This window comes from Engraulis encrasicolus, chromosome 15 (genome assembly GCF_034702125.1).
Source record: "Engraulis encrasicolus isolate BLACKSEA-1 chromosome 15, IST_EnEncr_1.0, whole genome shotgun sequence".
Lineage (NCBI taxonomy): Eukaryota > Metazoa > Chordata > Actinopteri > Clupeiformes > Engraulidae > Engraulis > Engraulis encrasicolus.
In genome coordinates, this window is record NC_085871.1 from 12,182,740 (window position 1) to 12,207,739 (window position 25,000).

The following is a 25,000-nucleotide window of genomic DNA, read 5'->3' on the forward strand; positions in this document are numbered from 1 at the left end:
CAAAGGAGGAGAAGGGCGCTGGTGGTGGCTGGTGACTGTCCGAGCGAGTGTGCAGTGTGCGGTGTGGAGCGGTGCGGTGCGGTGCGGTACGGCCTGCCAAGACTGCTCAGGGGACTCAAGAGTGGCCAGCGACAGCGGGACAGGGTGAAGCCAAGACGAGCATGGTGCACTCTTATGACATCCTGTCAGGACCACTCGGGAGCTGCTGCTGCTGCTGCTGCTGCTGTCGCTGGCTCACTGGCTCCTGAGGACGATTGTGTACAGGGGGGAGGGGTAAGCAGCCCGTTTCTGTCATTATTGGTCTTTGCATGTGTTTAAGTGTCTGTGTGGTGAAATAGGTTGATGGTGTATGTATTGGTCATTTGTTTGTCTACGAGTGTATTATAGATTTGTCTTGCTATGGTGATGTCTTTGCATGCGTGTGTGTGTGTGTGTGTGTGTGTGTGTGTGTGTGTGTGTGTGTGTGTGTGTGTGTGTGTGTGTGTGTGTGTGTGTGTGTGTGTGTGTGTGTGTGTGTGTGTGTGTGTGTGTGTGTGTGGTGAAATAGGTTGATGGTGTATGAGTGTGTTATAGATTTGTCTTGCTATGGTGAGGCTATGGGTGATTTTAAATTAAATTGTTAATGGTGTTGGTCTAAGTAAAGAAAATACATCACCTACAAAAATTGTATGAAGAAAGGTTATATGTGCTTCAGTGTGTGTATTGCACATTCTTGGAACTGGAGCTCAACGAGTTGCATGAGAGGATACTTGAGATTTGATTGGAGCGGAAAAGGTCAGCATTTTGCAGCTTTTACCAGTATGACCTATGTCACCTTCCTCAACCCCTAAGCAAGGCTCTGTGGTGCACCCTCCAAGACCCCAGTCTGAGAATAACATTTAACTGTGGGCATTTGTGCAGGACTGAGCAGGCCAAAGTGAGCTAAGGAAAATTTAGTCTAAACGAAGAGCTCTTTCCAAAATGAGATATCCACCATTTTTTACTTTTTGCATTTTAATATTGGAATTGACTGATTCAAATTCAAATGTTTTGTGAACAGAATTTTTAAACTTCTATAAAAAATCAATGGAATGCCCAATACAAAAATGTAAATTTCCCATCATTCTACAAAATGGATATGTCTCATTTTGGAAAGAAGCTTTTAAAATGCAAGAGACCAGCCAGGCAGAAAGCCCCCATTCCTTCCCAAGCTCAAAAACTGCAAAACAGAAGACTTCCCCCCTCCAGAGAGTTGTGGTTGTTATCTTCTTAAGCGTAGCCTTTCATTTTATGAATCACGATCAGCGATGCCTGCAGAGTAGCTCAAGATCCCGAAGTGTGAAGTATGTGAAAGGCAGACGAGGCATTTCACAATGAAATGATGAAACGACTCCTCTATAACATCTCTCTTTATTGAGGACAGCCAAGTGCCCCAATTAGTGCAGCGAACTCTGGCAAGCATTTGCTGAACAAGACTGCAGCAAGTGACACCAGTAATGAAACCAAAAACATTTCCTTCGTCTTCTTCTTTCATTAAAAAGAACTTCTTTCATCTACCCTCTATCTAACCCCTTTTCAGCTAAGCACGAATTTTGCACCCTCCCCATTTGATGAGTTTGATGAACAAGGCTGCCGCAACTACTGACAGCGATAAAACAACCAAAAACATTTTCATCAAAACAACTTGTTTCATCTAATCCCGAACCTTTCATCTAACCCACATTTTGCATCCTCCTCTCTCTTCCTCCTCCTCTTCCCCCTTCCCTTCCTCAATCCAAAATCCTAAACCTTCCTTTCCCAATCCTGCTTATTGGTTACCCTTCTTGCAGGAGAATGCATGCCTCTCCCGTGCTGAAACTGCAAGCCACCATGAGTGACATCAGTGACAGTGGCAATGACAACGTGACCGTCCTCGACAGCGCCGACCCCCTGGACCCTCACCAGGAGATGGACGCCACTCTGCTGCCGTACCCAGTCAGCTTCCAGGTACAGGGTTTCTTGTTGAGAGACATTTCCTTGCGTTTCAATTCCTTAGAATTGTTTCCATTTTTAGAGGTTACATGTGCAGCGATGTGCAGTCAGCATGAAACACGTGATTTATCACTTAAAAGATTGGACGATTTTAAACTAAAGAAAGTCGAAGCTAATCGACCCAATTGTTCCTTTTTTTTTTTTACAAATGTGAAATAACACATTACTCAGAATTGGAATCAAAATCTTAAAAATCTCCCCAATTCTCATCCGTATTTCCAGGTATCCCTGACGGGCCTCCTGATGCTGGAGATCGTGCTGGGCTTGAGCAGCAACCTGACTGTGCTGGTGCTCTACTGCATGAAGTCAAACCTGGTGAGCTCGGTGAGCAACATCGTCACCATGAACCTGCACGTGCTGGACGTGTTGGTGTGTGTGGCGTGCATCCCGCTCACCATTGCCGTGGTGCTGCTGCCACTTGAGGAGGACAACGCAGCCCTCATCACCTGCTTCCACGAGGCCTGTGTCTCCTTTGCGAGCGTCGCCACGGCGGCCAATGTCCTGGCGATTACAGTGGACCGGTACGACATCTCGGTGAGGCCGGCGAACCGCGTGTTGACCATGGGCCGAGCGGTGGCTCTGCTGAGCTCCATCTGGGTCCTGTCCTTCCTCAGTTTCCTGGTGCCCTTCATGGAGGTGGGGTTCTTTTACCGGGCCCGGACCCAGCAGGGGAACCAGACCCTGGGCTATGACGGAGGAGACGAGGACCTGTGGGCCAATCACTACGACACTGACCTGGGTCTTTACTACCACCTGCTGGCTCAGATCCCCATCTTCTTCTTCACAGCTGTGGTCATGCTGGTGACCTACTACAAGATCCTGCAGGCGCTCAACATCCGCATTGGCACCCGGTTCCACGCAGCCGCGCCGAAGAAAAAAGCCCGCGGCAAGAACAAGAAGGCAGCTGTTTCCATGACCACCTCGGGGCCCGCATCAGCAGCACAGCCGGAATCGACAGATGCTTCGCAGAGCAGCGCACCGATAAGAAACCCGCCTCTTGCCATGCGCACCTCTGTTTCAGTCATCATCGCCCTACGACGAGCAGTCAAACGTCACAGAGAGCGGCGAGAACGGCAGCGGCGAGTGTTCCGCATGTCCCTACTCATCATCTCCACTTTCCTGCTGTGCTGGACGCCCATCACAGTGCTCAACACAGTGATCCTGAGTGCAGGCCCCAGCGCCATGTCGGCCCAGCTGCGCCTGGGCTTCCTGGTCATGGCCTACGGCACTACCATCTTCCACCCGCTTCTCTACGCCTTCACCCGGCAGAAGTTCCAGAAGGTTCTCAAGAGCAAGATGAAGAAGCGGGTGGTGTCGGTGGTGGAGGCCGAGCCGACGCCCAACAATGTGGTCATCCACAACTCCTGGATCGACCCCAAGAGAAACAAAAAGGTGACCTTTGAGGAGACAGAGGTCAGGCAGAAGTGTCTCTCATCCGAGGACGTAGAGTAAGTGCTTCAGAACTGCTGCAAAAAATAACATGGTCAGTAACAAATCCTAAATTGACTCCAAGTGGCACAAAAACGTGACGTTTGAAAGGGCCAAGGTCGGAAAAAGGTGTCTCTCATCCGAGGACGTGGAGTAAGGAGGAATGACAACATGGTCCTCCACGACTCCTGGATTGAGCCCAAGAGGAAAAAATACTTTATGTGACCTCTGAGGAGATGGCAGATGGAAAAAGGTTTCTTGTCCAAGGAAATGGAGTACGCTTTTTAGATACTCAGCAAATAACAATATGGCCATCAGAAACTCGTGGATTTGAGCTTAAGCCGAAGAAAAAGGTGACCTTTGAAGAGACCAAGGCCAGGTCAAGCAGAACTGTCTGGCATCCAAGGATGTAGAATACGTTTTTCAGACTTGCAGCAAACAGCATCTTGGTCACTCCGAGATGGCCCTAATTGGAGAAAAAGGTGACTGTGGAGGGCAAAGAGGTGAGGCAGAAGTGTCTTTCATCTGAAAATTTAGAATGAGCCTTTCAGACTAATAACACTGACATGGTCTTTTGAGGAGACCCAGGTCAGGCAAAAGTGTCTCTGGTCCAAGGCCGTAGAGTAAACCTTTCAGACTTGGAGCAGGGTCATGCTTAGGCCAATGGCCCTCTATCAGGTGCAATTGAGTGCAAAAATTGAAAAATTCTTTCCCAAAGCAGATGTGTATAGTAAAGTGTACTACATGTAAAGTTTCACAGCGTGAACTTGGAGCAAATTATTTAATATTATTTATTGTAATGGTGACTAGGTGTCATGGACAGTTCAAAGTGTGTACATACTTGCATGTGTTGTTTTTTGTGACAAAAGGTTAAACGACATGGTGTAAATATAGAAATGATGTATAGGAGAGAGTACTTATACATCCATGTACAGTCATAGAAAGAGAGACTTGTACTATTTGTCCTGTTTATAGTAAATAAACCCCAAACCAGGTGGAACACACACTCAAGATGATCCAGTTTTGCTCTGTACCAATTCTGCTCAGTGTTTTTCTGTGTATCGTCCTGCTCCCCCCACTCTGTCCTTCCCCCACTCTGCTCCTTTCTGCCAAACAAGAGCACTTTGCAAATCACATAAAACATCAAGCAGCCGTAGTGGCCCATGGATTTATAGGGAGCATCTCATATCCCTTTCCTGTCCTTTGAGAGCCCTCTCCATCTGCCTGTAAACTCACAAAGTGAGTAAAGAAAGGGGTACAGGCAGGGGGGAGGTAGTGGTGGTGATGAGTGGGGGCTGAGGTTGAGGGCTGGGGGGAACAAACGGTGGATGTAGATAAAAGAGTAAAAACAAACCTGAGGGGGGAACAGAGGGAGTCTGCATAACCAACAAGGTCTGGGGATATAGGGTATCTTCAAACAAAGTGTATGATTTATGCTACTGTGAGAGTAAAGAACCTGGCCATGAAACTACAGTCCTGTGGGCTTGCCCAAGTGCCATAGCTTTATCTGACTCAGTCATTTATTTATCTGACCAAACCTGACCCCTCCTTGGTTGACCTTAACCTCTCTGGTACGCCAGAGAGTCCCACTTCTGTGCCGTCCCCCCCCTCTCCCTAATCTCTTGCTTGGCCGGCGGTCAACAAGCTTGGCCGCTGGAGCACAGGGTCTAAAAGTCGGTGTCTGCTTCATCTCATAACCACTCCCGAGGCCGGTGTTCTGTCGATATGGGCTGCATAGCCTAAACCCAAACCCTACTCCTAGTAGGGGTGTAAATCACAGCCTCCATGGCGATTCGACCCCGTATCGATTTCTTAAAGCAGGGATTTGATCATTTTTGATACTTATCCCCACGATGCGATACGATTCGATTTGATAAAATTTTTCCAATTACTTTTCCACTTCTATTATGTTATAGAGCTAGGGCATTGGACAGGGGTCAGCAATTAGATTATTTTCGATACTTAAGAATGCCCCACGATACGATGTGGTTCGATACATTTTGAGTATTAATTACACCCCTAATTCCTAGCCTCAACCCCTTGAGGTGCTATTGAAGTGCATTGTAATGGCTTGGTAGCTCTGTTCGGCGGCTAGCTCATCATGGCACGACAAAGGCCAGCCCTGCAGGCAGCAAGGCAGGCAGGAAGGCAGGCAGGTCGAAAGCTGCCAGCCCGCTTTAGCTTATCTGTTTTTTATTAAGGATCTCAAAAGGGCAAGAGAGCCACATCACGTTGCTCTCCAGAGGTGCGAGGCCAAATGCTTTGAGGGCAAGGGTTGCCCCAGACCACGGGGTCCAGTCTGGTGTCACCGGACTCAAGTAGTCATAAGTGGCCAGGGTCATACCAACACTCAGCCTTGGCCTTGGGAGCAGCACAGGAGCTGACGTTATTTAATTTTAATTTATCGTTATCAAGGGGCCTGGGACGGCAGATAATAATAACTATTCTGCATGGCAGAACATGCATCAGCCCCACTCTCGAGTCCACTAACACTGGAAGGTCGCTGGAAGGTCGTGTTGTGGCGGTTGGGGTTTTGGTGGAGGCGGGCTGGAGGTGGTGGCAGTGGCAGTAGCGGTGATGGGATGGTGGGATGGTGGGACAATGTCCATGTTGAATACAAAACAAAATGCCCGTACATATAAAATGTGCCCTTTTCAACAACACCTACATGCCTCGAGATATTCAAAACAGATGCAATTATTCAGATGACCAGAAAACAACAGGAAAAAAAAACAAAAACTAACAAAAGAATGTTTACCTACTGTGTCTCATATTAGGCACGGTTAGATTTCTATGTCCTGTAAGTATGTCCATCTATCCACTTTGGCAGAATGTAACACTACACAACAATGCAAAACATCACTGCTATCACCAACCATTATTGCAAATACTATTATTCACTCTCGATAATTGTATGACTACATCTGGCTACGCTGATATAGGCTACTTATGCATGGCCAAAGGTCAGCTTATCCACTGCCTATGGCATGTTTGCTTCCACGGGTTAATCAAAGAATGTTCTGCCCTGTGTGATTAACAGTGCAATTACAGGTTCTCATCTGCACGATCTGTCCTATTAAAAAGAAGTAAATAAATAAATAAATTTAAATGCGCACGACATGTTTAATGCCCCGAAACAGCAAATCACAGGGTCGTTGAGATGTCATTCATCAAGATGTTCTGGCACAAACTAGCAATATACATTTGAAGAGATAATTATATTTCTCCTAAGCAGGGCTGCTGCCTGCTTTGGCCGGGGCCCAAGCAAAAAGGCATCTGAAAGACCCCCCCACCCGATACATTCAATGTAATGAGAACCAAATTCTGCCCCCACCCCCTGGGGCCTGGGGCAACTGAACCCTTCGTCAACCCATGTCGGCTTCCATGCTCCTAGGTATTGGCCGTTCTCCAGCAATCCTCTGTGCTGCTGTTGCTGCTGCCACTGCACAGGTTATAAAGCCGAGCATGAGAAAGCCCTCGGAGAGTTCATCAAATGCCACCAAGATGGCCGAGAGGGAGAGGGAGAGGGAGAGGGAGAGGGAGAGGGAGAGGGAGAGGGAGAGGGAGAGGGAGAGGGAGAGGGAGTGAGAGTGACTCAGTGCAAAGCGGGAGCATAGCACAATGTGCTGGAAGGAAGGTAGTGCCCTTAACCCTAATGTACTCAGTGACTAATGTCTGTGTGTGCATCCACACAACATTTCCTTGTAAACTATTTACAGACATATGGGCCATGTGATTCAGGCAATGCCAAGAGGCATTCCTCTCTCCGTTGACCTTCACACATGTACTGTATGTTGGAGTCAGACCGGTCTCTTGTTTGATATACGGAAAGAAATAACTTATTCTGCTACTCTCATAGCCCACGGAGGGCAAGGAAAGGCACTTCAAATGTGCCCGTCACCGCGTCACACGTTGAAGAGCCACTGCAAGGTTGCTTTTAAAATACCCGAGGGCAACATTGCACGTCCATCTCTCTGCATATCTGCCCAGAAAGAGGCATCACAAGTGTACTAATGATAGACAGTTCACTCCTCCAGTGCACTAGAAGCCCATGAATAAGAGCAAAGGAAACGATGAAGTGCCAGTCACTACGTCACCACAAGTTGAAGAACCAAGAAAAGCATTTTGGAAACGTCACTTCAAAAGTTGCTTTGAAATATCTCAGGGCAGCAGGTCCATCTACCTACGTACCTGCTCAGGAAGTGACATCATGAGTGTACTGTACATTATGGCGTAGGATGCAGGGGAACACAAACTACACTGCACACAATGACATCTTAGCATCGCGTAGGATGCAAGATCCGATGTACAAACCTGCTCTTTCAAAAGTGGAAAGTGACTCATGCTTAGCTAGTCTCGAGAGTGGCCATTTGGCTGTCTGATTCATCTTCCTTAGATTTTCTGAAACATGGTGCTGTGTTATTTAGTTTAGGTGCATTGGAAATAGACAGCACACTAACGCGGTCAAACCACACGGGGGCACCACCTAACTTGTGGGTCCTTGGGGCTACTTAAGGGTCAGGGGTCAGATGCAGACAGGGATCACTTGTGGCACTGACCTGGTGAACAGGTGAGCAGAGCAGGCACCTGCTGCTCACACGCTGGAGCCCGTTGGGCCAGCGTTGGAGCTAGCCTGCGTTCAAGAAGTTTCGGACTGGCGCTGTGCCTGTATTATGTAATATGGACTATGACCTGGCGTGACCGCATTTACAGAAGGACACCTTAGCATAGCGTAGGATGCAAGATCCGATGTACCTGCTCTTTCAAAATTGAGAAGTGACTCATGCTAGTCTCGAGAGTGGCCATTTGGCTGATCGCCTGTCTGATTCATTGTCCTTGGATTTTCTGAAACGCAGTGCTGCATCAACCAACCTTAGGACCCCTGTTTTTTACCACTGAAGAGTTGGACAGGTTCTTTGGGTCATTGACGTATTAGCGTCATTGACGTATCTTAGTAGCAGAAATCAGGTGAAGAATCGACAGCTCATGTCACTGCTGTATGGATTAAGTACTATTTGGTGTATTATACTGTATATGAAAACATGTTCTTTCCATTTAAATGAAACGTGTGCAATCAATTATGTAATGTACTTAATTCAATAGTGAGATTAGCAGTGATTGTGCCACCCTGATATCTGCTTCAAAAATGTTAAATTGTTGGACATCCCATGTGTGAACATCTCCAGACCCCTCATAAGGCTCATGTGACATGAAGAAGAGGGGTGGGTGTGTGCGTGCGTGCGTGCGTGCGTGCGTGCGTGCGTGCGTGCGTGCGTGCGTGCGTGCGTGCGTGCGTGTTGCAGGGGTCGAAGTTGGATCTTGGGGACTTTCTCAAATACTGCAGCTGGTCCTTGATAGTGCCGTCACATGGGAGGAGGGTAAAAATACAAAGAACCCTGAGGGCGTGATGCGCTGCGCATCGCCCCATGGTTAACACAATGCTGGTGGGAGTGAAACACCAGCGATAAAGGATGCCTTTATGGTCGAGCCTGGAAAACACTACAGTCTCTGGATGCTCCTTGTTAGCCAGGGGACAAGATTCTGATTGTGAGAGCTGAGGCGAGGCACAGGCCACTACGTACGTCAAAGAAAAGGTTACTAAAACAGCAGCAAAGTGTTGTGTACTGACGTAAGTGACGAGTGAAAATAAAGGGCAAATCTGATGGAAGTCAAAGTGTAAATTAAACAAATGACAAAGTAATGTGAGTACTACTGACAAATGATAATGTCATATTATTCACAGCGGTGGTAGCTGAACAACATCCATAATAAAATTGCATCACTCTGTCATGCAGAGGTTACACTGAAAAAAAAAGATTATGCAAAACAAGAAAAGCACTCAGACATCACAGAAATATTACCAGCAAATTACATTTAATGAATGGCATATCAATTTCTCTGTAATGTACTGAACCCATTTTCAGGTTTTTGAGGCAGCTATGGCTCAAAGGTTAGAGCGCTGGCCTTTAGATTAGAAGGTCGCAGGTTCAAATCCCGCCCTCACCAGCACCTTCATCCATGGCTGAAGAGCCCTTGGGCAAGGCACCTAACTACACATTGCTCCAGGGCCTGTAACCAATACCCTGTACCTAAAATAGCTGTAAGTCGCTTTGGATAAAAAGCGTCAGATAAGTGTAATTCAATGCAGGGATGCACAATGTCAAAAATTTCGGCCGATACCGATATCCGATTATGATATTGCGGTTTTGGCCGATGACCGATATTAACCGATACCGATGTTTTTCTTTCTTTTTAAAAAAAAAAAGAGATGACAATGATGCAAACAAACAGAATTTTTGAATGTCGTCTTATTTCCAAAAACACTTTTTAACTCCCTGTGATAATTAGATAAAAAATAGAGACAAAATAGAAGACAAACAGTGAAAGTCATCGTCAAGTCCATTCTCTTAGAACCGTAACATATAAAAAAAAACATCGGCGTTAACATCGGCCCAGTTTTACCCATCAGACCGATGTCCGATGTGTTGAATATCGGCCGATATCGGCCGATACCGATACATCTGGCCGATACATCGTGCATCCCTAATTCAATGCATGTACATTCTATACGTACAGTATATATAGGTATTTTGCCAACAGACAAAAAACATTCTTGTCAGCAGACAGAAAAAACAAGCCTGAAAAAACATATATTTAAGTGTACCCATTTCACCTTGATTCAGCTAAATCCATGTCTTGTAAATGAAAAAAACGATGGGAAAAAAATCCAGTCTTGAGAAAACCTTGCTGGTGAAATCTCTCAGATTGAACACAGTCTGTGACAGGATAGATTGCTGACCTCTCCTCAAAAATGAACGATACGTAAGGCTTTCATTAAGGCCTGCCATTGCCCCTGCCACCAGTATTGACGGCAGGGATGGACTGGCCATCTGGCATAGCGGGCATATATATATATATATTACATTTCTGAAAATAGGGGCCCACGAGGGTGCTCGGCCCACCGGTTCTGCGCCACTAATTATGAGGGGCCCCTTTAAGCCAAAAGTGCCGGGGCCCCATTTCTCCCCCAGCCCAGCCCTGATTGACAGTTATGAGAGTATCTTGTCATTCCCGCCACTGCTCAAGTGACACCACAGACAAAGCCACCTGCTCTGCTCATGACCACATGGCGAAAAAGCTGAGGGGAAGAACAGTCTAGAAAAAGAATGAGAAAGCAAGAGAAAAACAAATCAAATTCCTCCTCTCCTCTTCAACCTATCACGTGGATTAACCGAGGCTCAGACTCAGTAACTGTCATTTCATCTGGTCCAGTTCTGCACCTCCTAGAAGTGGACTGAGCCGAGTCCTCCAGACAGCAGAGCAGACTGTCTCACAGTGTCTTCTCCTGACAGCCCAAGTACTTGTGAGTGACAGTCCAATCAAAAGAACACAGGACCCTAAATCAAAGGACAGCCCTTTTTTCCCCTCAGTGTTTTCTCTCCATCAATGTTTTGATACACATTGCCTCAGATATTGAAATTTATGATGAGTTTGTTTATGAGTTATTGTGAAGTTTAAGTCTGTCGGGAAAAGGACAACATCTTAAGCCCTGTAACTGATAAAGATGAAGTCAAAAAGAAATAATATAAATAAATAAAAATGTAGTGTGTAATAAATAAAAACAAATATTTCTTCCTCAACTGCCAAAAGGATTTGCCAAAGATAGGAAAGATTATTTTAGCACCGTCCCGAGAGAGAGAGAGAGAGAGAGAGAGAGAGAGAGAGAGAGAGAGAGAGAGAGAGAGAGAGAGAGAGAGAGAGAGAGAGAGAGAGAGAGAGAGAGCAGATTATCTCCTCAACCGTATCAGATGTCCATGCAGACAGATACAAATCTATCTTCTAAATAAAGCAAGGAATGGAGAGACACAGTAACAGTGACAGACTGAGAGACAATCATAAAGCCAGCATAAGGTAAACAGAGAGAACGAGGGGTGGACAGAGGGAAAGGCAGACAGAGGAGGCAGGCAGGCAAAACAGGTAGACAGTAGGGGTGTAAATCACAGCCTCCACGACGATATGATTCAATATCGATCTCTTGTTATTTGATGCGATGCGATTTGATTATTTTCGATACTTAAAGGGACACTGTGCAGGAAATGGTCAAAAAAAGGTACTGCAACTATGCTGCTCATTGAAACTGGGTTGGCTATCGCCAAATTTACGTGAAAGTTTACTAAGTAATAAACAAATATTTTCTAGTATGGTCCAAGTAGAGTCATTTTTGCAGCTAAAAATGGCTGTTTTTGGAAATTCAAAATGGCAGACCATGTATGAAAAGTGCAATTTTTTCAGTCATAATACATACTTAGAATTTGATGGCGGTGGTAAGTATTCATGAAAAAGGTAACATTAGTGAATGGGCAGCATGAATTCTGGAAATAAACAGCTAAAAATCTCACACAGTGTCCCTTTAAGAATGCCCCACGATACGATACAATACGATTCGAGTTTTTTTTCCAATTACTGTTCCACTTCTACTATGTTATGGAGGTAGGGCATTGGGCAGGTGCCAGCACTTAGATTATTTTCGATACTTAAGAATGCCCCATGATACGATGCGATTTGATTCAATCGCCAGATTATATCGCGATATATCGATACGTTTAGATTATTATTTACACCCCTAGTAGACAGACAGGGCAATTACTTTGAGTTCACCTGGCTTTCCAACAGCTTGAACGACAGGATTATGAGACTATTCCCCTTTTCTTTTTTAAAGGAAAAGAAGAAAAAAAAATCTCTTCCTTTCATCCGACCCCAGTCACCTTTTCCGCCCTCCTCTCTCTGACCAGCCATCCATTTCCATCTCTCTCTCTCTCTCTCTCTCCCCACCTCTCCCTTCATTCCCCTCTTTTATTTTCTCATCCTGTGGCAAGTATTGTGTCGGTGTGACTTGAAGGCCCCACACTTGACGTTTATCTGCCTTTAATTCCCCCCTCCCAGCAATAAGCAGCCGTTCCCTGTTGTGTGTCTCCCGTCACCGGCACACAGCCCTGCCACCGTACGTATCCACTTCAATTATGCCATTATAGCTGACAGCCATCACATGCACACGCAACACACACACACACACACACACACGCACACGCACACGCACACGCACACGCACACGCACACACACACACACACGCACACGCACGTGCGCACACACAGACAGAGACATACATAAAGTGAGCTCTCTCACACACACATACACACACACAGATATACATAACGTGAGCTCACACACACGCACGTGCGCACACACAGAAAGAGATATACATAAAGTGAGCTCACTCACACTCACACACACACACACACACACACACACACACACACACACACACACACACACACACACACACACACACACACACACACACACAAAAACATGCGTACAGTGGACACAAATACAGTCATACACAAGTGTGTATGTGAGCACAGAAACCGTCAGTCAGACACAGTCACATACATAGCTATCCCTATTGTTGCTCCACGACCTTCAATTTACTTCAGGTTAGGCCCATTATCCTATTGTCAGCCTCTCTCACACATATGCACTAGGGCTGCACGATGTCAGAAAACAATTTGATACTCGATAACAGCATGCAATACCTCAATAACGATAGTAAAACGGTTTTTAGAAATATAGCAGAGAGCTTTTCTTGTCACTAATTTGTTGTTCTGTGTGGGGGGCGTGGATTTGATCATGGTGGGCTTCTAGAGCATTTGTTGATATTCAGCTAGTAATCAGATTACACAGAAATGTTTTACTTGTTAGCGATAATTAATTCATTTTCGCGATACGCATATCGCCACTCTTGATATCGCCACTCTTGATATCGCGATATCGATACATGTTCGATATATTGTGCAGCCCTAATATGCACAGACAGACACATACACACTCACGCACACACACATAGTACAAACACAAAGGCACACTATCGCACACCCTCCTGTCCCCTCATGAGACGGTATCTCCTCCACTCCCCCCTTTATGCCCTTCAAAGGAACCATAGACATGTGCACTTGTGACACCCAGACACAGACACAGGCACAGACGCAGGCACAGACACAGGCACAGGCACAGACACAGGCACAGACAGAAACACACACACAGACACACACACACACAGACACAGACACACAAACACACACAACCCTTTATTCTTCAGCCTTGATGCCGTAACGTAACAGTGCCGTATTATGCTGCTCTAACACAATAAAAGCCCAACACAGGCAATGTAATATGATTTGCCTTCCTTCCCTAAGAGCACCAGTGTGTGTGTGTGTGTGTGTGTGTGTGTGTGTGTGTGTGTGTGTGTGTGTGTGTGCATGATTGCAAGTGTGTGCATATTTCTGTGTATGTGTGTGTGTGTATCATTTCAAGTGTATGCACCTTTCTGTGTGTGTGTGTGTGCGTGTGTGCGCGTGCGTGTGTGTGTGTGTGTGTGTGTGTGTTCATGGGCTCTACTCTTGGCATAGTGTTTCATGGCACTAGTCCGACTGAACAACAGCAGATGGCAAGCAATTGAACAAGCCCTTTGTGATGTCACCATAGACTTTTCCACAATCCGGATGAGGTTTCAATTACATTTCCCAGGAGCAGCCATATTTGGCAATTCGGTCCATCTATGCCAAGCAAATTACACTCACCGGTCACTTTAATAGGTATACCTCTCTAGTGCTGGGTTAGAAACCCTGTTGCCCTACAGAGCTGCCTTAACTGCCTGCAACAATACGCAGGTAGGCTGTGGCATTCCAACAAAGATCAATTGGTACTAAGGGGCCCCAATTGTGGGAAGAAAATATCTGTATGCATTTACAGCACTAGCCTGAACTGTTCATACAAGTAGGGATGCACGATGTATCGGCCAGATGTATCGGTATCGGCCGATATTTGACATTTATCAACACATCGGACATCGGTCCGATGGGTAAAACTGGGCCGATGTTAACGCCAATGTTTTTTTTTAATATGTTACGGTTCTAAAAGATTGGACTTGACGGTGACTTTCATTGTTTGTCTTCTAGTTTGTCTATTTTTATCTAATTTAATCACAGGAAGTTAAAAAGTGATTTTGGAAATAGGAGGACATTCAAAAATTCAGTTTGTTTGCATCATTGTCAGTCTGTATTAAATGTTATCTCTTTAAAAAAAACAAAAAAAAACATCGGTATCGGTTAATATCGGTTATCGGCCAAAACCGCAATATCAATATCGGATATCGGTATCGGCCGAAATGTTTCACATCGTGCATCCCTACATACAAGAGAGGGTGGATCCATGTTCTCATGTTGTTGTTGTCAAATTCTGACCATTCCACTCGAGTGTTGCAGCAGGAATCAAGATTCATCAGACCAGGCAACATTTTGAGCCTGCACAAATTGTAGCCACATTTTCTTGTTCTTAGTTGACATTTATGTTGGCTTTGTATCATCTCGAACCAGTCTTACCATTCTCCTCTGACCTCTGGCATCAACAAGGCATTTTCCGCCGCAGAAATGCCTCTCATTGTACATATTTCTTTCTTTTTCAGACCATTCTCTTTAAACACTGGAGATGGCTGTGCGTGAATATCCCAGACGATACAGTGATTTCTGAAATATGCACACCAAGCCCATCTGGCACCAACAACCATACCATGTTCAAAGTCACTTAAATGACCTTTCTCTCCCATTCTGATGCTTGGTTTGAACTGCAGATTGTCAGATTGTCTTGACTATGCATGCCTAAATGCATGCATTGAGTTGCCACCATGTGATTGGGTGATTTGAAATTTGCGTCAATGAGCAATAAAGTGGCCAGTGAGTGTATATGGACATCAGGGTTCTGAGTGGCAGAGGTCAAAAAAGCAGGAAATATTACAGGACATATTGAGAGGGTTCTTTCAGTTATCCTACTAACTCCCGACCTTGTGATGACATCCTTGACCACAGATGTGGCAAAAGCTGAATTCAAAGGTCATTTTCTGATTTGCAATCAGGATGCTGAATGGGGAAAGTCCCCAAAAAGTTGTTGTGGCTAGGCTGACAGCGGGGAAATTTTATAGTTTTCTACACGGAGATGAGGCTTCAGTGAAGCACACGGCCACAAGCAAGGGCCAAGGACGGGAGTTATGTTTATTCGCCAAAAAAAAAATCTGAAGAGTGCTGTCCTTCGCTTCCTTGGTTCATCAATATGTGGGATTCAGCACCCAGTTATAATCTGTGTTATTATATATATATTACACTATAACTAGTATAGGCAATAGTGTGAGCGCATCTCCTCCACTTCACAAGGTATGCTGAATGGGCCAATCAGAGTACATTTCAGACCAGAGCCTGTGCTCTTTGCGTGGTTATCTAGCTTATTGTGCAGCACACAATAGCATTCACAAGCGTGACACGGCCAAAGGAGAGGGGAATGAACAGGACGAGAGAGATAGAGAGAGAGAGAAGAGGAGCAAAGAGGACTTGCCAGAGTAAACACACTACTTTTTAATGATGTGGCGTGACCTCTGGGGGAGGAGAAGAGGAGAGAAGATGCAGAGCAGTTCCATTAAAGACAGTGCCAAGGCACACGACGAGGTATTGGGGTTGTTATGAGGAGTGGAAACAGGACTGCTGAGCAGAGAGAGAGAAGTGAGAAAGAGGAAAACAAGCGAGAGGGAAAGCGAGAGAGAAAAAAAACAGAAAGGGAGAAGAGACAGTAACAGTAGAAGTAAGCAGCAGAGAAAAAGCAGAGGGAGAAACAGAGAGAAAGAGGGAGTGGTAGACAAGCAGAAGGTCTGCACTATTTTTTTTTAAAAAGCAAAACGATGGTTCCAGAATGAAAGACAAAGAGAATGATATCGACGCTGCACAAGGGCACTTTGTACAACATGTAAAAAGATGGATGAAGACAAAGGGAAAGAGTAATAGTGTGTGTGTGTGTGTGTGTGTGTGTGTGTGTGTGTGTGTGTGTGTGTGTGTGTGTGTGTGTGTGTGTGTGTGTGTGTGTGTGTGTGTGTGTGTGTGTGTGTGTGTATGTGTGTGTGTGTGTGTGTGTGTGTGTGTGTGTGTGAGAGAGAGAGAGCGAGAGACACAGAGAGAGAGAGAGAGAGAGAGAGAGAGAGAGAGAGAGAGAGAGAGAGAGAGAGGCGGATGGTGGACAGAAATGAAAGAGAAGAACATTGTCTCTCCATCATGTGACCGCTCTCCTTGGTGGACGGAGCGTGTGATTCAACAGCTCTCCATCTTATCTGGTGACAAGTGAAGAATGCTGTTTGGAGGAAGAGCAGGGGTTGAGGATGAGGAGGATGAGAAGGAAGAGGAGGAGGGGCAAGGTCAGTGTGTGATCTCGTGCCTTTAAGGCACGTGCGACGATGGCCTAATATGTCCGGGATGTGACCATAAAACGTGACATAACCAGAATTTGTGACACTTTGAATTAGACTTTCGAATTTAGAATTGGTTATTTTCAAATAGCGACAACATTATCCTTATGTAATTATGACATAAATAACATTATTGATTAGCTTACAAAATGTTATATAGTACTGATGTTTTACTGAAATATGTGTATTTTTTTTTGCATTCTAATTGCTTTATTTATAAGGTATTGATTTATTTATAAGGTATAACATATATAATTTGCTTCATCTATACTGTGCTTTTTTAGTCTCTGATGATATAGAGATTTTCTATATTTGAGAACCTTTATACTTCCCCTTGATTGAAGATGGCGATAAATTGCCTCAACCATAAAAGCTACTCAATGTAGAAAATGTAAGATGTAATGTAACATTCCAGAGTAAAAAGGGAAAGCTTATGAATGTGGCCGTGATGGGTTTTTTTTTTATTATGCAGTTAGTGGCCTTTTCATGCCTGCCTAAACAACAACAATGTGCAGAAATGACACATGCGTACCAGAACACACTCTCGGAATAGCGATGTTTAATGGCAAAAGGTCACCCTGCAAAAGTCATTAGAGGACATACATATGTGGAGGATCTGCTTTCCGGTGCCTTGTTTGTGACAGAGAGAGAGATGACATTTTTGAGAAGAACAAAAAAACAAAAAAACAGCCTGAGCGATTTGCATACACGTAGGCACTATAGGCTTATAACTGTAGGTGCCCAGGTGGCGACACGGCCCCTTTTCAATTTTAATTGACACCTTTCTCTCCTTGAAAGCTTGGTAATCATATAGCAGCTGGCAGAATGATATACAGGCGGGACACCCTGCTGTTTCCTGCCATCTCTGACATTTGCCATTTTGTTTGCCCATGCATTAGTGACGCAAGATCAACTCGCTCAACTTCTGCACTGGTACTCAACGGTGAAGATGTACCAAAAACAAGCTGATAAAAAGGCAATATACTGCAGCATATTCTACAAAGCAAGAATCACACATCACATCATATGACTAGATCAATGGTTCTCAACCTTTTTTTGAATAAACATCCCCTGGACTTCATCACAAGACCCCACCCCTACCCCCAACTCGACCACCACCAAACCCCCTTGACCTCACTTACTATTAAAAAATAAAATGGTCTAATGCCCCCAATGGCAAATAAGCAACACCCCCCCCCCTCCCCAGGTGTATCCCTCTAAGTGCCCCCTAGGTCTCCCCAACGCCCCCTGGGGGGCTGTGCAGCCCCTGTTGGGAAACACTAGTCTAGATGGACAGAATAGAAGACACGGCTTGTTTTCTGAAACCAGAATGCAAACCTGATGCCCACCTTAAGACTGTATCAGTTGTTGTGCCCTGTAGCAGTCAATGGAGACAGAAAAGGGTCACAAAATAAACAAAATAAATAAATAACAGTGACAGTGAGTTGCAAAAGTAGGCTGGTGCGTCACCAGACCAGTCTAATTCAGGCTTAGGTTATTCATTTACCACATGCGCACCGCCGCTCAACAGCACCCCCACCCCCCAACTGCAGTCTCAAAATACCTGCAAGCCACCCGGAAATCAGGTAGCACGTCTGCCCCAAACAAGCTGCAGTGCAGTCAGACCATTAGCTGTGTTGTGCTGAGTCAGCGGACAGACACAATAGTAGTACCACAGAGCAAACATCAAAGAGGTCAAGCCAACATGTAATTCTCACCTCAGATCAGTGGTTCCCAACCTATGAGTCGCGACCCTACCTATGGGTCGCCAAAGATCCTCGGGGGTCGCGAAGCCCTCTTGATTTTGAGGGGTTTAATTTCAATACCATGATATGGCCCATGTTTAATAAATGGCAAAGCATTGAATTAATATATGCATAGAAGCAACAAAATGTAAGTGCTACATTTAGCCTTTATTCTGTTTTTGAAACAGACAATTTTGGGAATAAAATTATTAAGTTGTGTTGACAACAGTCAAATGGCAAGGATATTAAAAAAACACACAGTGAAATTGGGGGGTCACCAACGCTTACAATGGTAAAAATATGGGTCCCAGAGGAAAAAAGGTTGGGAACCACTGCCTTAGATGGTCCGACCTGACATGGATTCTAGAAGCCTCTTAGCAGCATCGATACATTGATAAAGCATTTAGAACTGTATGACGTCACGGGTTAGTATCGCAAGGTTAGAGATCATGGAGGGGTCATTAGTTTGGTGGTTGGGGACAGCATTTCACAATCAGAGAGGAATCCAGTTCCATATTCCAATTATGACCTGCTTTTTACCCATCCCTAGAGTGATCACCTGATTGAATTGGACAGGTAAACCCGAGATAATTTGCGATATGTGGCAATTGATTGTAACGAATGAATCCAGGTTGCCCATCATTGCTCACTAGTCATGAAGGAACCCCTCCGTAGTTGGGTGGTTGGTTGGTTCCGACGGCACTACACCTACACGTGAATGCGCAAAACGGAGGGGAAGGGGAGAGGCGAAGGGCTAAGGGGTGGAATGGGATTCAGTCTTAGTATACCGTGCATAACATGATTAGAAAGAACATGATTCTAAGGTCATTCCATGTGTGATGGCAACAAGAAAGCAGGTGGGTCATTTCACGTGAAATCAGACACTTTGGGACCCGACCAACCCGGATTTCGATCATACTTGGTGTGCCTTTTCAGTAGCAAGGTAGCACCCCAGAACTGCATTGGTTTGAATCTGACACTAATATTAAGGGAGAAACAGACTAGGAAAGGTTCACATGTGAGGGTAGGACACTATACATTCAGCCTTGAATATATCAGTCAGTGTTAGTCACAAAAAGATGCCTGTGGTGTTGTTTGAAAGCTCTTTTCTGGCTCTACATATTACACAATCACCTTGGAATACAACTACTCTCAGAATATGAATTATGATAAATTGAAAAATTAAAAATTGAATATCTAAAAAACTTATATTTCAAAATGGCCAGTTCCTTGTCCAAACGTAGCCGGCAATGTCATGAGCAACACCTAAAATGCTGGTGTTCGGTTTGTTATTCATTTCAGAGAGAATTTGACTCACAAATATGGCATCATACAGACCACTTACTAATAATATGGTAATACCATAGTAGCATCACATGACAAAACAAAAACAAAACAAAAATGGTCAGTGTCCATGGTCCCAGGTTTCAGAAACTAAGGCAGATGTCCATTTATACACACTAAATGATGATATGTGAATGTTTGAACATTCCTTCTCTGTGTACCTGTGCCATCTTCCCTTTACCGTACTTTAAAGAGATAATCAATGGCTACACTCTCATTTTGTACTCTACCAGTGCATTTGAAGCAGCAGCTGTGTCTTTTGTAGATAATGTATAAGTACGTCCCGTTGCAGTTACAGGTTCCACTACCAGAAGCACATCTTGATGATCCATGGCAAGTCTATCTGGTCTGAAGGGAAAAGTGAAGGATGGAGATGGTCCATGAGGATGCAGGAAGTTCAGTTTCACCTCTCCAGTGCTCGACATACATTCCTCAACACATGCTAGCCACCAGTTGCCATCATATACAGCTACAACATACCCTTTGATGCTTGAAAATGTAACACATTCCTTTACTGAGCTCACTCTTTCAACTCTGCCTTCTCTGAATGCAGAAAATGGCCTAACTTCCACTGTGTCCATTGACAATGGGCAGAAGCTGTGTAGTTTTTGAGTACCTGGAATAGTTCTTGCAGATTCCAACCTTTTCAACAGGTTCTCAGCTTCATGATGGTACATCTCTGTTGTGGCAAACTGGCAATGGATGTTCTTGACATTATCCTTGACTGACTCCCTTGAACCAGGAACGTTTTTAAAACTATAGTTTTGTAATTCAAGATGCTATTCAATCATTTCACTGGAACAACCAGTGCAGGCCACAATCCATCCATTTGTATGCTACTACCAAGATCAGTTGAAACTGGGAAACAAATCTGTTTTGTTGTTATTTCAGACTGCAACATTCATGATACAATTGCTGTACATCTGTTTCAGAAGCTCCTAATTCAGTTCCTCAGTGACACTTCATCAATGACAGAACGTCCAAAGAAGATCCTATATTTTTTCTGATGGCTGTGCTGCACAATATAAGAACCTTAAAAACACAACAAATTTGTGCCACCACGAGGCAGATTTTCACATACCTGCAGAGTGGCACTTTTTTGCCACATCACATGGCAAAGGTCCATGTGATGGCGTTGGAGGGACAGTTAAATGGCTTGCTGCACGAGCAAGTCTGCAACGTCCTATTGACAATTAAATTGTAACACCATACCAACTGTTTGAATTTGTCAAGGATAATGTCAAGGACATCCATTGCCAGTTTGCCACAACAGAGATGTACCATCATGAAGCTGAGAACCTGTTGAAAAGGTTGGAATCTGCAAGAACTATTCCAGGTACTCAAAAACTACAAAGCTTCTGCCCATTGTCAATGGACACAGTGGAAGTTAGGCCATTTTCAGCATTCAGAGAAGGCAGAGTTGAAAGAGTGAGCTCAGTAAAGGAATGCGTTACATTTTCAAGCATCAAAGGGTATGTTGTAGCTGTATATGATGGCAACTGGTGGCTAGCATGTGCTGAGGAATGTATGCCGAGCACTGGAGAGGTGAAACTGAACTTCCTGCATCCTCATGGGCCATCTCCATCCTTCACTTTTCCCTTCAGACCAGATAGACTTGTCATGGATCATCAGGATGTGCTTCTGGTAGTGGAACCTGTAACTGCAACGGGACGTACTTATACATTATCTACAAAAGACACAGCTGCTGCTTCAAATGCACTGGTAGAGTACACAATGAGAGTGTAGCCATTGATTATCTCTTTAAAGTACGGTAAAGGGAAGATGGCACAGGTACACAGAGAAGGAATGTTCAAACATTCACATATCATCATTTGGTGTGTATAAATGGACATCTGCCTTAGTTTCTGAAACCTGGGACCATGGACACTGACCATTTTTGTTTTGTTTTTGTTTTGTCATGTGATGCTACTATGGTATTACCATATCATTAGTAAGTGGTCTGTATGATGCCATATTTGTGAGTCAAATTCTCTCTGAAATGAATAACAAACCGAACACCAGCATTTTAGGTGCTGCTCATGACATTGCCGGCTACGTTTGGACAAGGAACTGGCCATTTTAAAATATAAGTTTTTTAGATATTCAATTTTTAATTTTTCAATTTATCATAATTCATATTCTGAGAGTAGTTGTATTCCAAGGTGATTGTGTAATATGTAGAGCCAGAAAAGAGCTTTCAAACAACACCACAGGCATCTTTTTGTGACTAACACTGACTGATATATTCAAGGCTGAATGTATAGTGTCCTACCCTCACATGTGAACCTTTCCTAGTCTGTTTCTCCCTTAATATTAGTGTCAGATTCAAACCAATGCAGTTCTGGGGTGCTACCTTGCTACTGAAAAGGCACACCAAGTATGATTGAAATCCGTGTCGGTCGGGTCCCAAAGTGTCTGATTTCACGTGAAATGACCCAGGTGTTAATTAGCCTCTTCCATACAACACTTCCTGCACTACTGGTATTGTGCAAAAAGCAGTTGCTTTTTATGACACAAAAAAGTCCATTTCATAGCTGGGGGGCGAGCTTCACTCGTATGCATCAAACTGCTGTCCTGAATGGTTAACTAAAATTTGCAAAGGAAGCCACAAAGGAGGCCAAATTGGCAAAGGAGGCATAAAGTGTCTCTCTATTTGAATAAATAATTAAAAAGACACTTTACGCAAGGATCCGTCTTTTTAATGACACGCACGCCGCCATGACAAATCACTGTACAACCACAGTACTACAACTATGATACTACAACAACATTACATAGTGTTCTTTAGTAACATGTTACAACTTGGTGACTGCCATTCTGGTAATGGCAACTTTGTACTAAACCCCTATGACAGCGCACAAGGCCTTTAGTAATACATTACGACTTGGTCATTGCCATTCTGGTAACAGCTAATTTTATAACAGGGTTGAGAGTCTAAGTTCTTTGAGAAATTCAAGCAGTCCCATCTCTTAGGAGGGACCTGGGATCAACTGCTAATCCCATCAGCACATCTCTTCCACAAGCTTGCATGTCAACACACACACAAGCACGTGCGCGCACACACACGTGCACGCACACACACACACACGCGCATGCACACACGCGCATGCACACACGTACGCATGCAAACTGTCACTGTTGCTTGCGATACGTATCGTCCAAGCAGTTGTGATGAATGGCACAGGAGCAGCGGGGCAGTCTTGCCCTGCGGGATCTTGATGCACTCAAACACAGTGAGATTGGAAGGAGAAACAATAGGGACAACAAGGGGAGAGGGATAGCTTTGGCTACAGAGCGGTTGTGTTTGTGTGAACAGTGTGTGTGTGTGTGTGTGTGTGTGTGTGTGTGTGTGTGTGTGTGTGTGTGTGTGTGTGTGTGTGTGTGTGTGTGTGTGTGTGTGTGTGTGTGTGTGTGTGTGTGTGTGTGAGCGCGTGTGTGGTCTGCCTGTCCCCTGAGCCCGAGTGTGTGTTTGTGTGTGTGAGGGAGGGAGGGAGGTAGAAGGGGAGAGAGAGAGAGAGAAGGAGAGAGAGAGAGAGAGAGAGAGAGAGAGAGAGGCCGCGAATGAGAGAGAGAGAGAGATAGCAATAACGCTTATGTATAAGAAGGTGTGTCAATGTAATACGCTTGCATATTTGTAAGCTCGTGTCCATATGCATGTGTGAGCGAGTGAGCGAGTGAGTGACAGAGATCTCCAGGCTGAGGAGGGTGGTTGGTGTGTGTGCGTGCGTGCGTGCGTGTGCGCGCGCGTGTGCGTGTGCGTGTGTTTGTGTGCGTGTGCGCGTGCGTGTTCGTGTTCGTGTTCGTGTTCGTGTTTGTGTGCGTGTGCGTGTGCGTGTGCGTGTGCGTGTGCGTGTGCGTGTGCGTGTGCGTGTGCGTGTCCGTGTGCGTGTCCGTGTGCGTGTGCGTGTGCGTGTGCGTGTGCGTGTGCGTGTGCGTGTCCGTGTGCGTGTCCGTGTGCGTGTCCGTGTCCGTGTCCGTGTCCGTGTGCGTGTGTGCGTGCGCGTGTGCGTGTGCGCCTCACCCAGCTCGTTGAGGCTCTGCGCCGCCTTGGTGATCTCCCGGCTGCCCCCCTGCAGTTGTCCCTGCAGCCGCTTGCTGAGGTACAGGATACGGATGATGCGACGCAGCAGGTCACACGCCACCTGCGGAGGGGAACACAGGCAAGCAGGTGTTACAGACAGGGGCGGTTCCAGACATTTATTCTTGGGGTGGCAAAGGGGTGACGAAGTGTATTTCAGGGGGGCATGCTCCTACACTAAGGGAAAATTATAAACGCTATATAATCGACACACACACACACTTATGTGATACAGTGAATCCCTTAAAGTGAAACCCTGCAACCTAAAGTTATATGTCCGAAATGTCAAGCATTAAGGCTATTGGTCACAATCAAGGCTCTTAATTGGGGTGGCAAATCATATTTCTGGGGGGGCAAATGCCAACCCCGGCCACCCCTTAGAACTGCCCCTGGTTACAGATCAATACGAGATGATGGCAGACAGCACAAGCTAGAAATGTAACCCGTGTTATGCCTTGTTCGACCTACGCTAACTGAGCGACGGATGTCATTATTTCTCTATGGAGGGTAAGTGAACTTAGCAACCAGAGCGAAGTCGCCAGGGGCGAAGCGAACTGAGCGACCAGAGCGAATTTCAACGATTAAAGTCAAGCTAATATTATGGTAATGAGCTATGACGCGGTTCAGCGAAAAACAATTGGAATGTTAATATCTCTGAATGTCTGTAAAGCCAGAGCCGTTATGTGATTAGCTAAATCAAACATGTCAATGTCGCGTCTAGAGCGAACAAAGCAAATTGCGAAACTTCTTCTGCTACCTCCACTACCAGGCAGCATAGGCCGCCCTTGGTCTGGACGCAGCATTACACACGCCCCCTGTGAAGGGGCACACAGGCAAGCCGGTGATACGGAACAATGAGGGATGAGTTAACACGTTTTTACTGGGAAACGGCATCAGTGTGGTTTTGCGCTTCATGCCGGCTGCTGCATCTATGAGCATTTACCATTAACGTCAGGAGTGACGTTCATGCAGCTTTGCCTAAGGTGCAGGCATTTTATAATATTATGTTGTCTGATGCCTGAAATACACATTGGATGTGTAAAAGGAGGTGTGGC

The 25,000-nt window shown here is 45.1% G+C and overlaps 2 protein-coding genes across 3 annotated transcripts in view; one reads left to right on the forward strand and one right to left on the reverse strand.

Moving 5' to 3' along the window:
* Positions 1–5,002, forward strand: part of gpr22a (G protein-coupled receptor 22a) — a 5,589-nt gene extending 587 nt beyond the window's left edge. Inside the window, exons 1-3 of one of the 2 annotated variants that reach the window (XM_063217900.1) lie at positions 1–273; positions 1,809–1,965; positions 2,233–5,002. The exon at positions 1–273 is cut by the window's left edge and continues 587 nt beyond it. In XM_063217900.1, the coding sequence (XP_063073970.1) occupies positions 1,813–1,965; positions 2,233–3,462 (1,383 nt within the window). In that variant the 5' untranslated portion in view covers positions 1–273; positions 1,809–1,812 and the 3' untranslated portion in view covers positions 3,463–5,002. Of the gene's footprint in view, positions 274–1,107; positions 1,966–2,232 lie in introns of those variants that run through there. The other variant, XM_063217901.1, reaches the window with a different exon arrangement.
* The window catches only part of cog5 (component of oligomeric golgi complex 5), a 183,832-nt gene that overhangs the window by 148,957 nt on the left and 9,875 nt on the right, over positions 1–25,000 (reverse strand). The window contains exon 6 of the mRNA XM_063217902.1: positions 23,889–24,009. Within this exon, the coding sequence (XP_063073972.1) occupies positions 23,889–24,009 (121 nt within the window). The remainder of the gene's footprint in view (positions 1–23,888; positions 24,010–25,000) is intronic.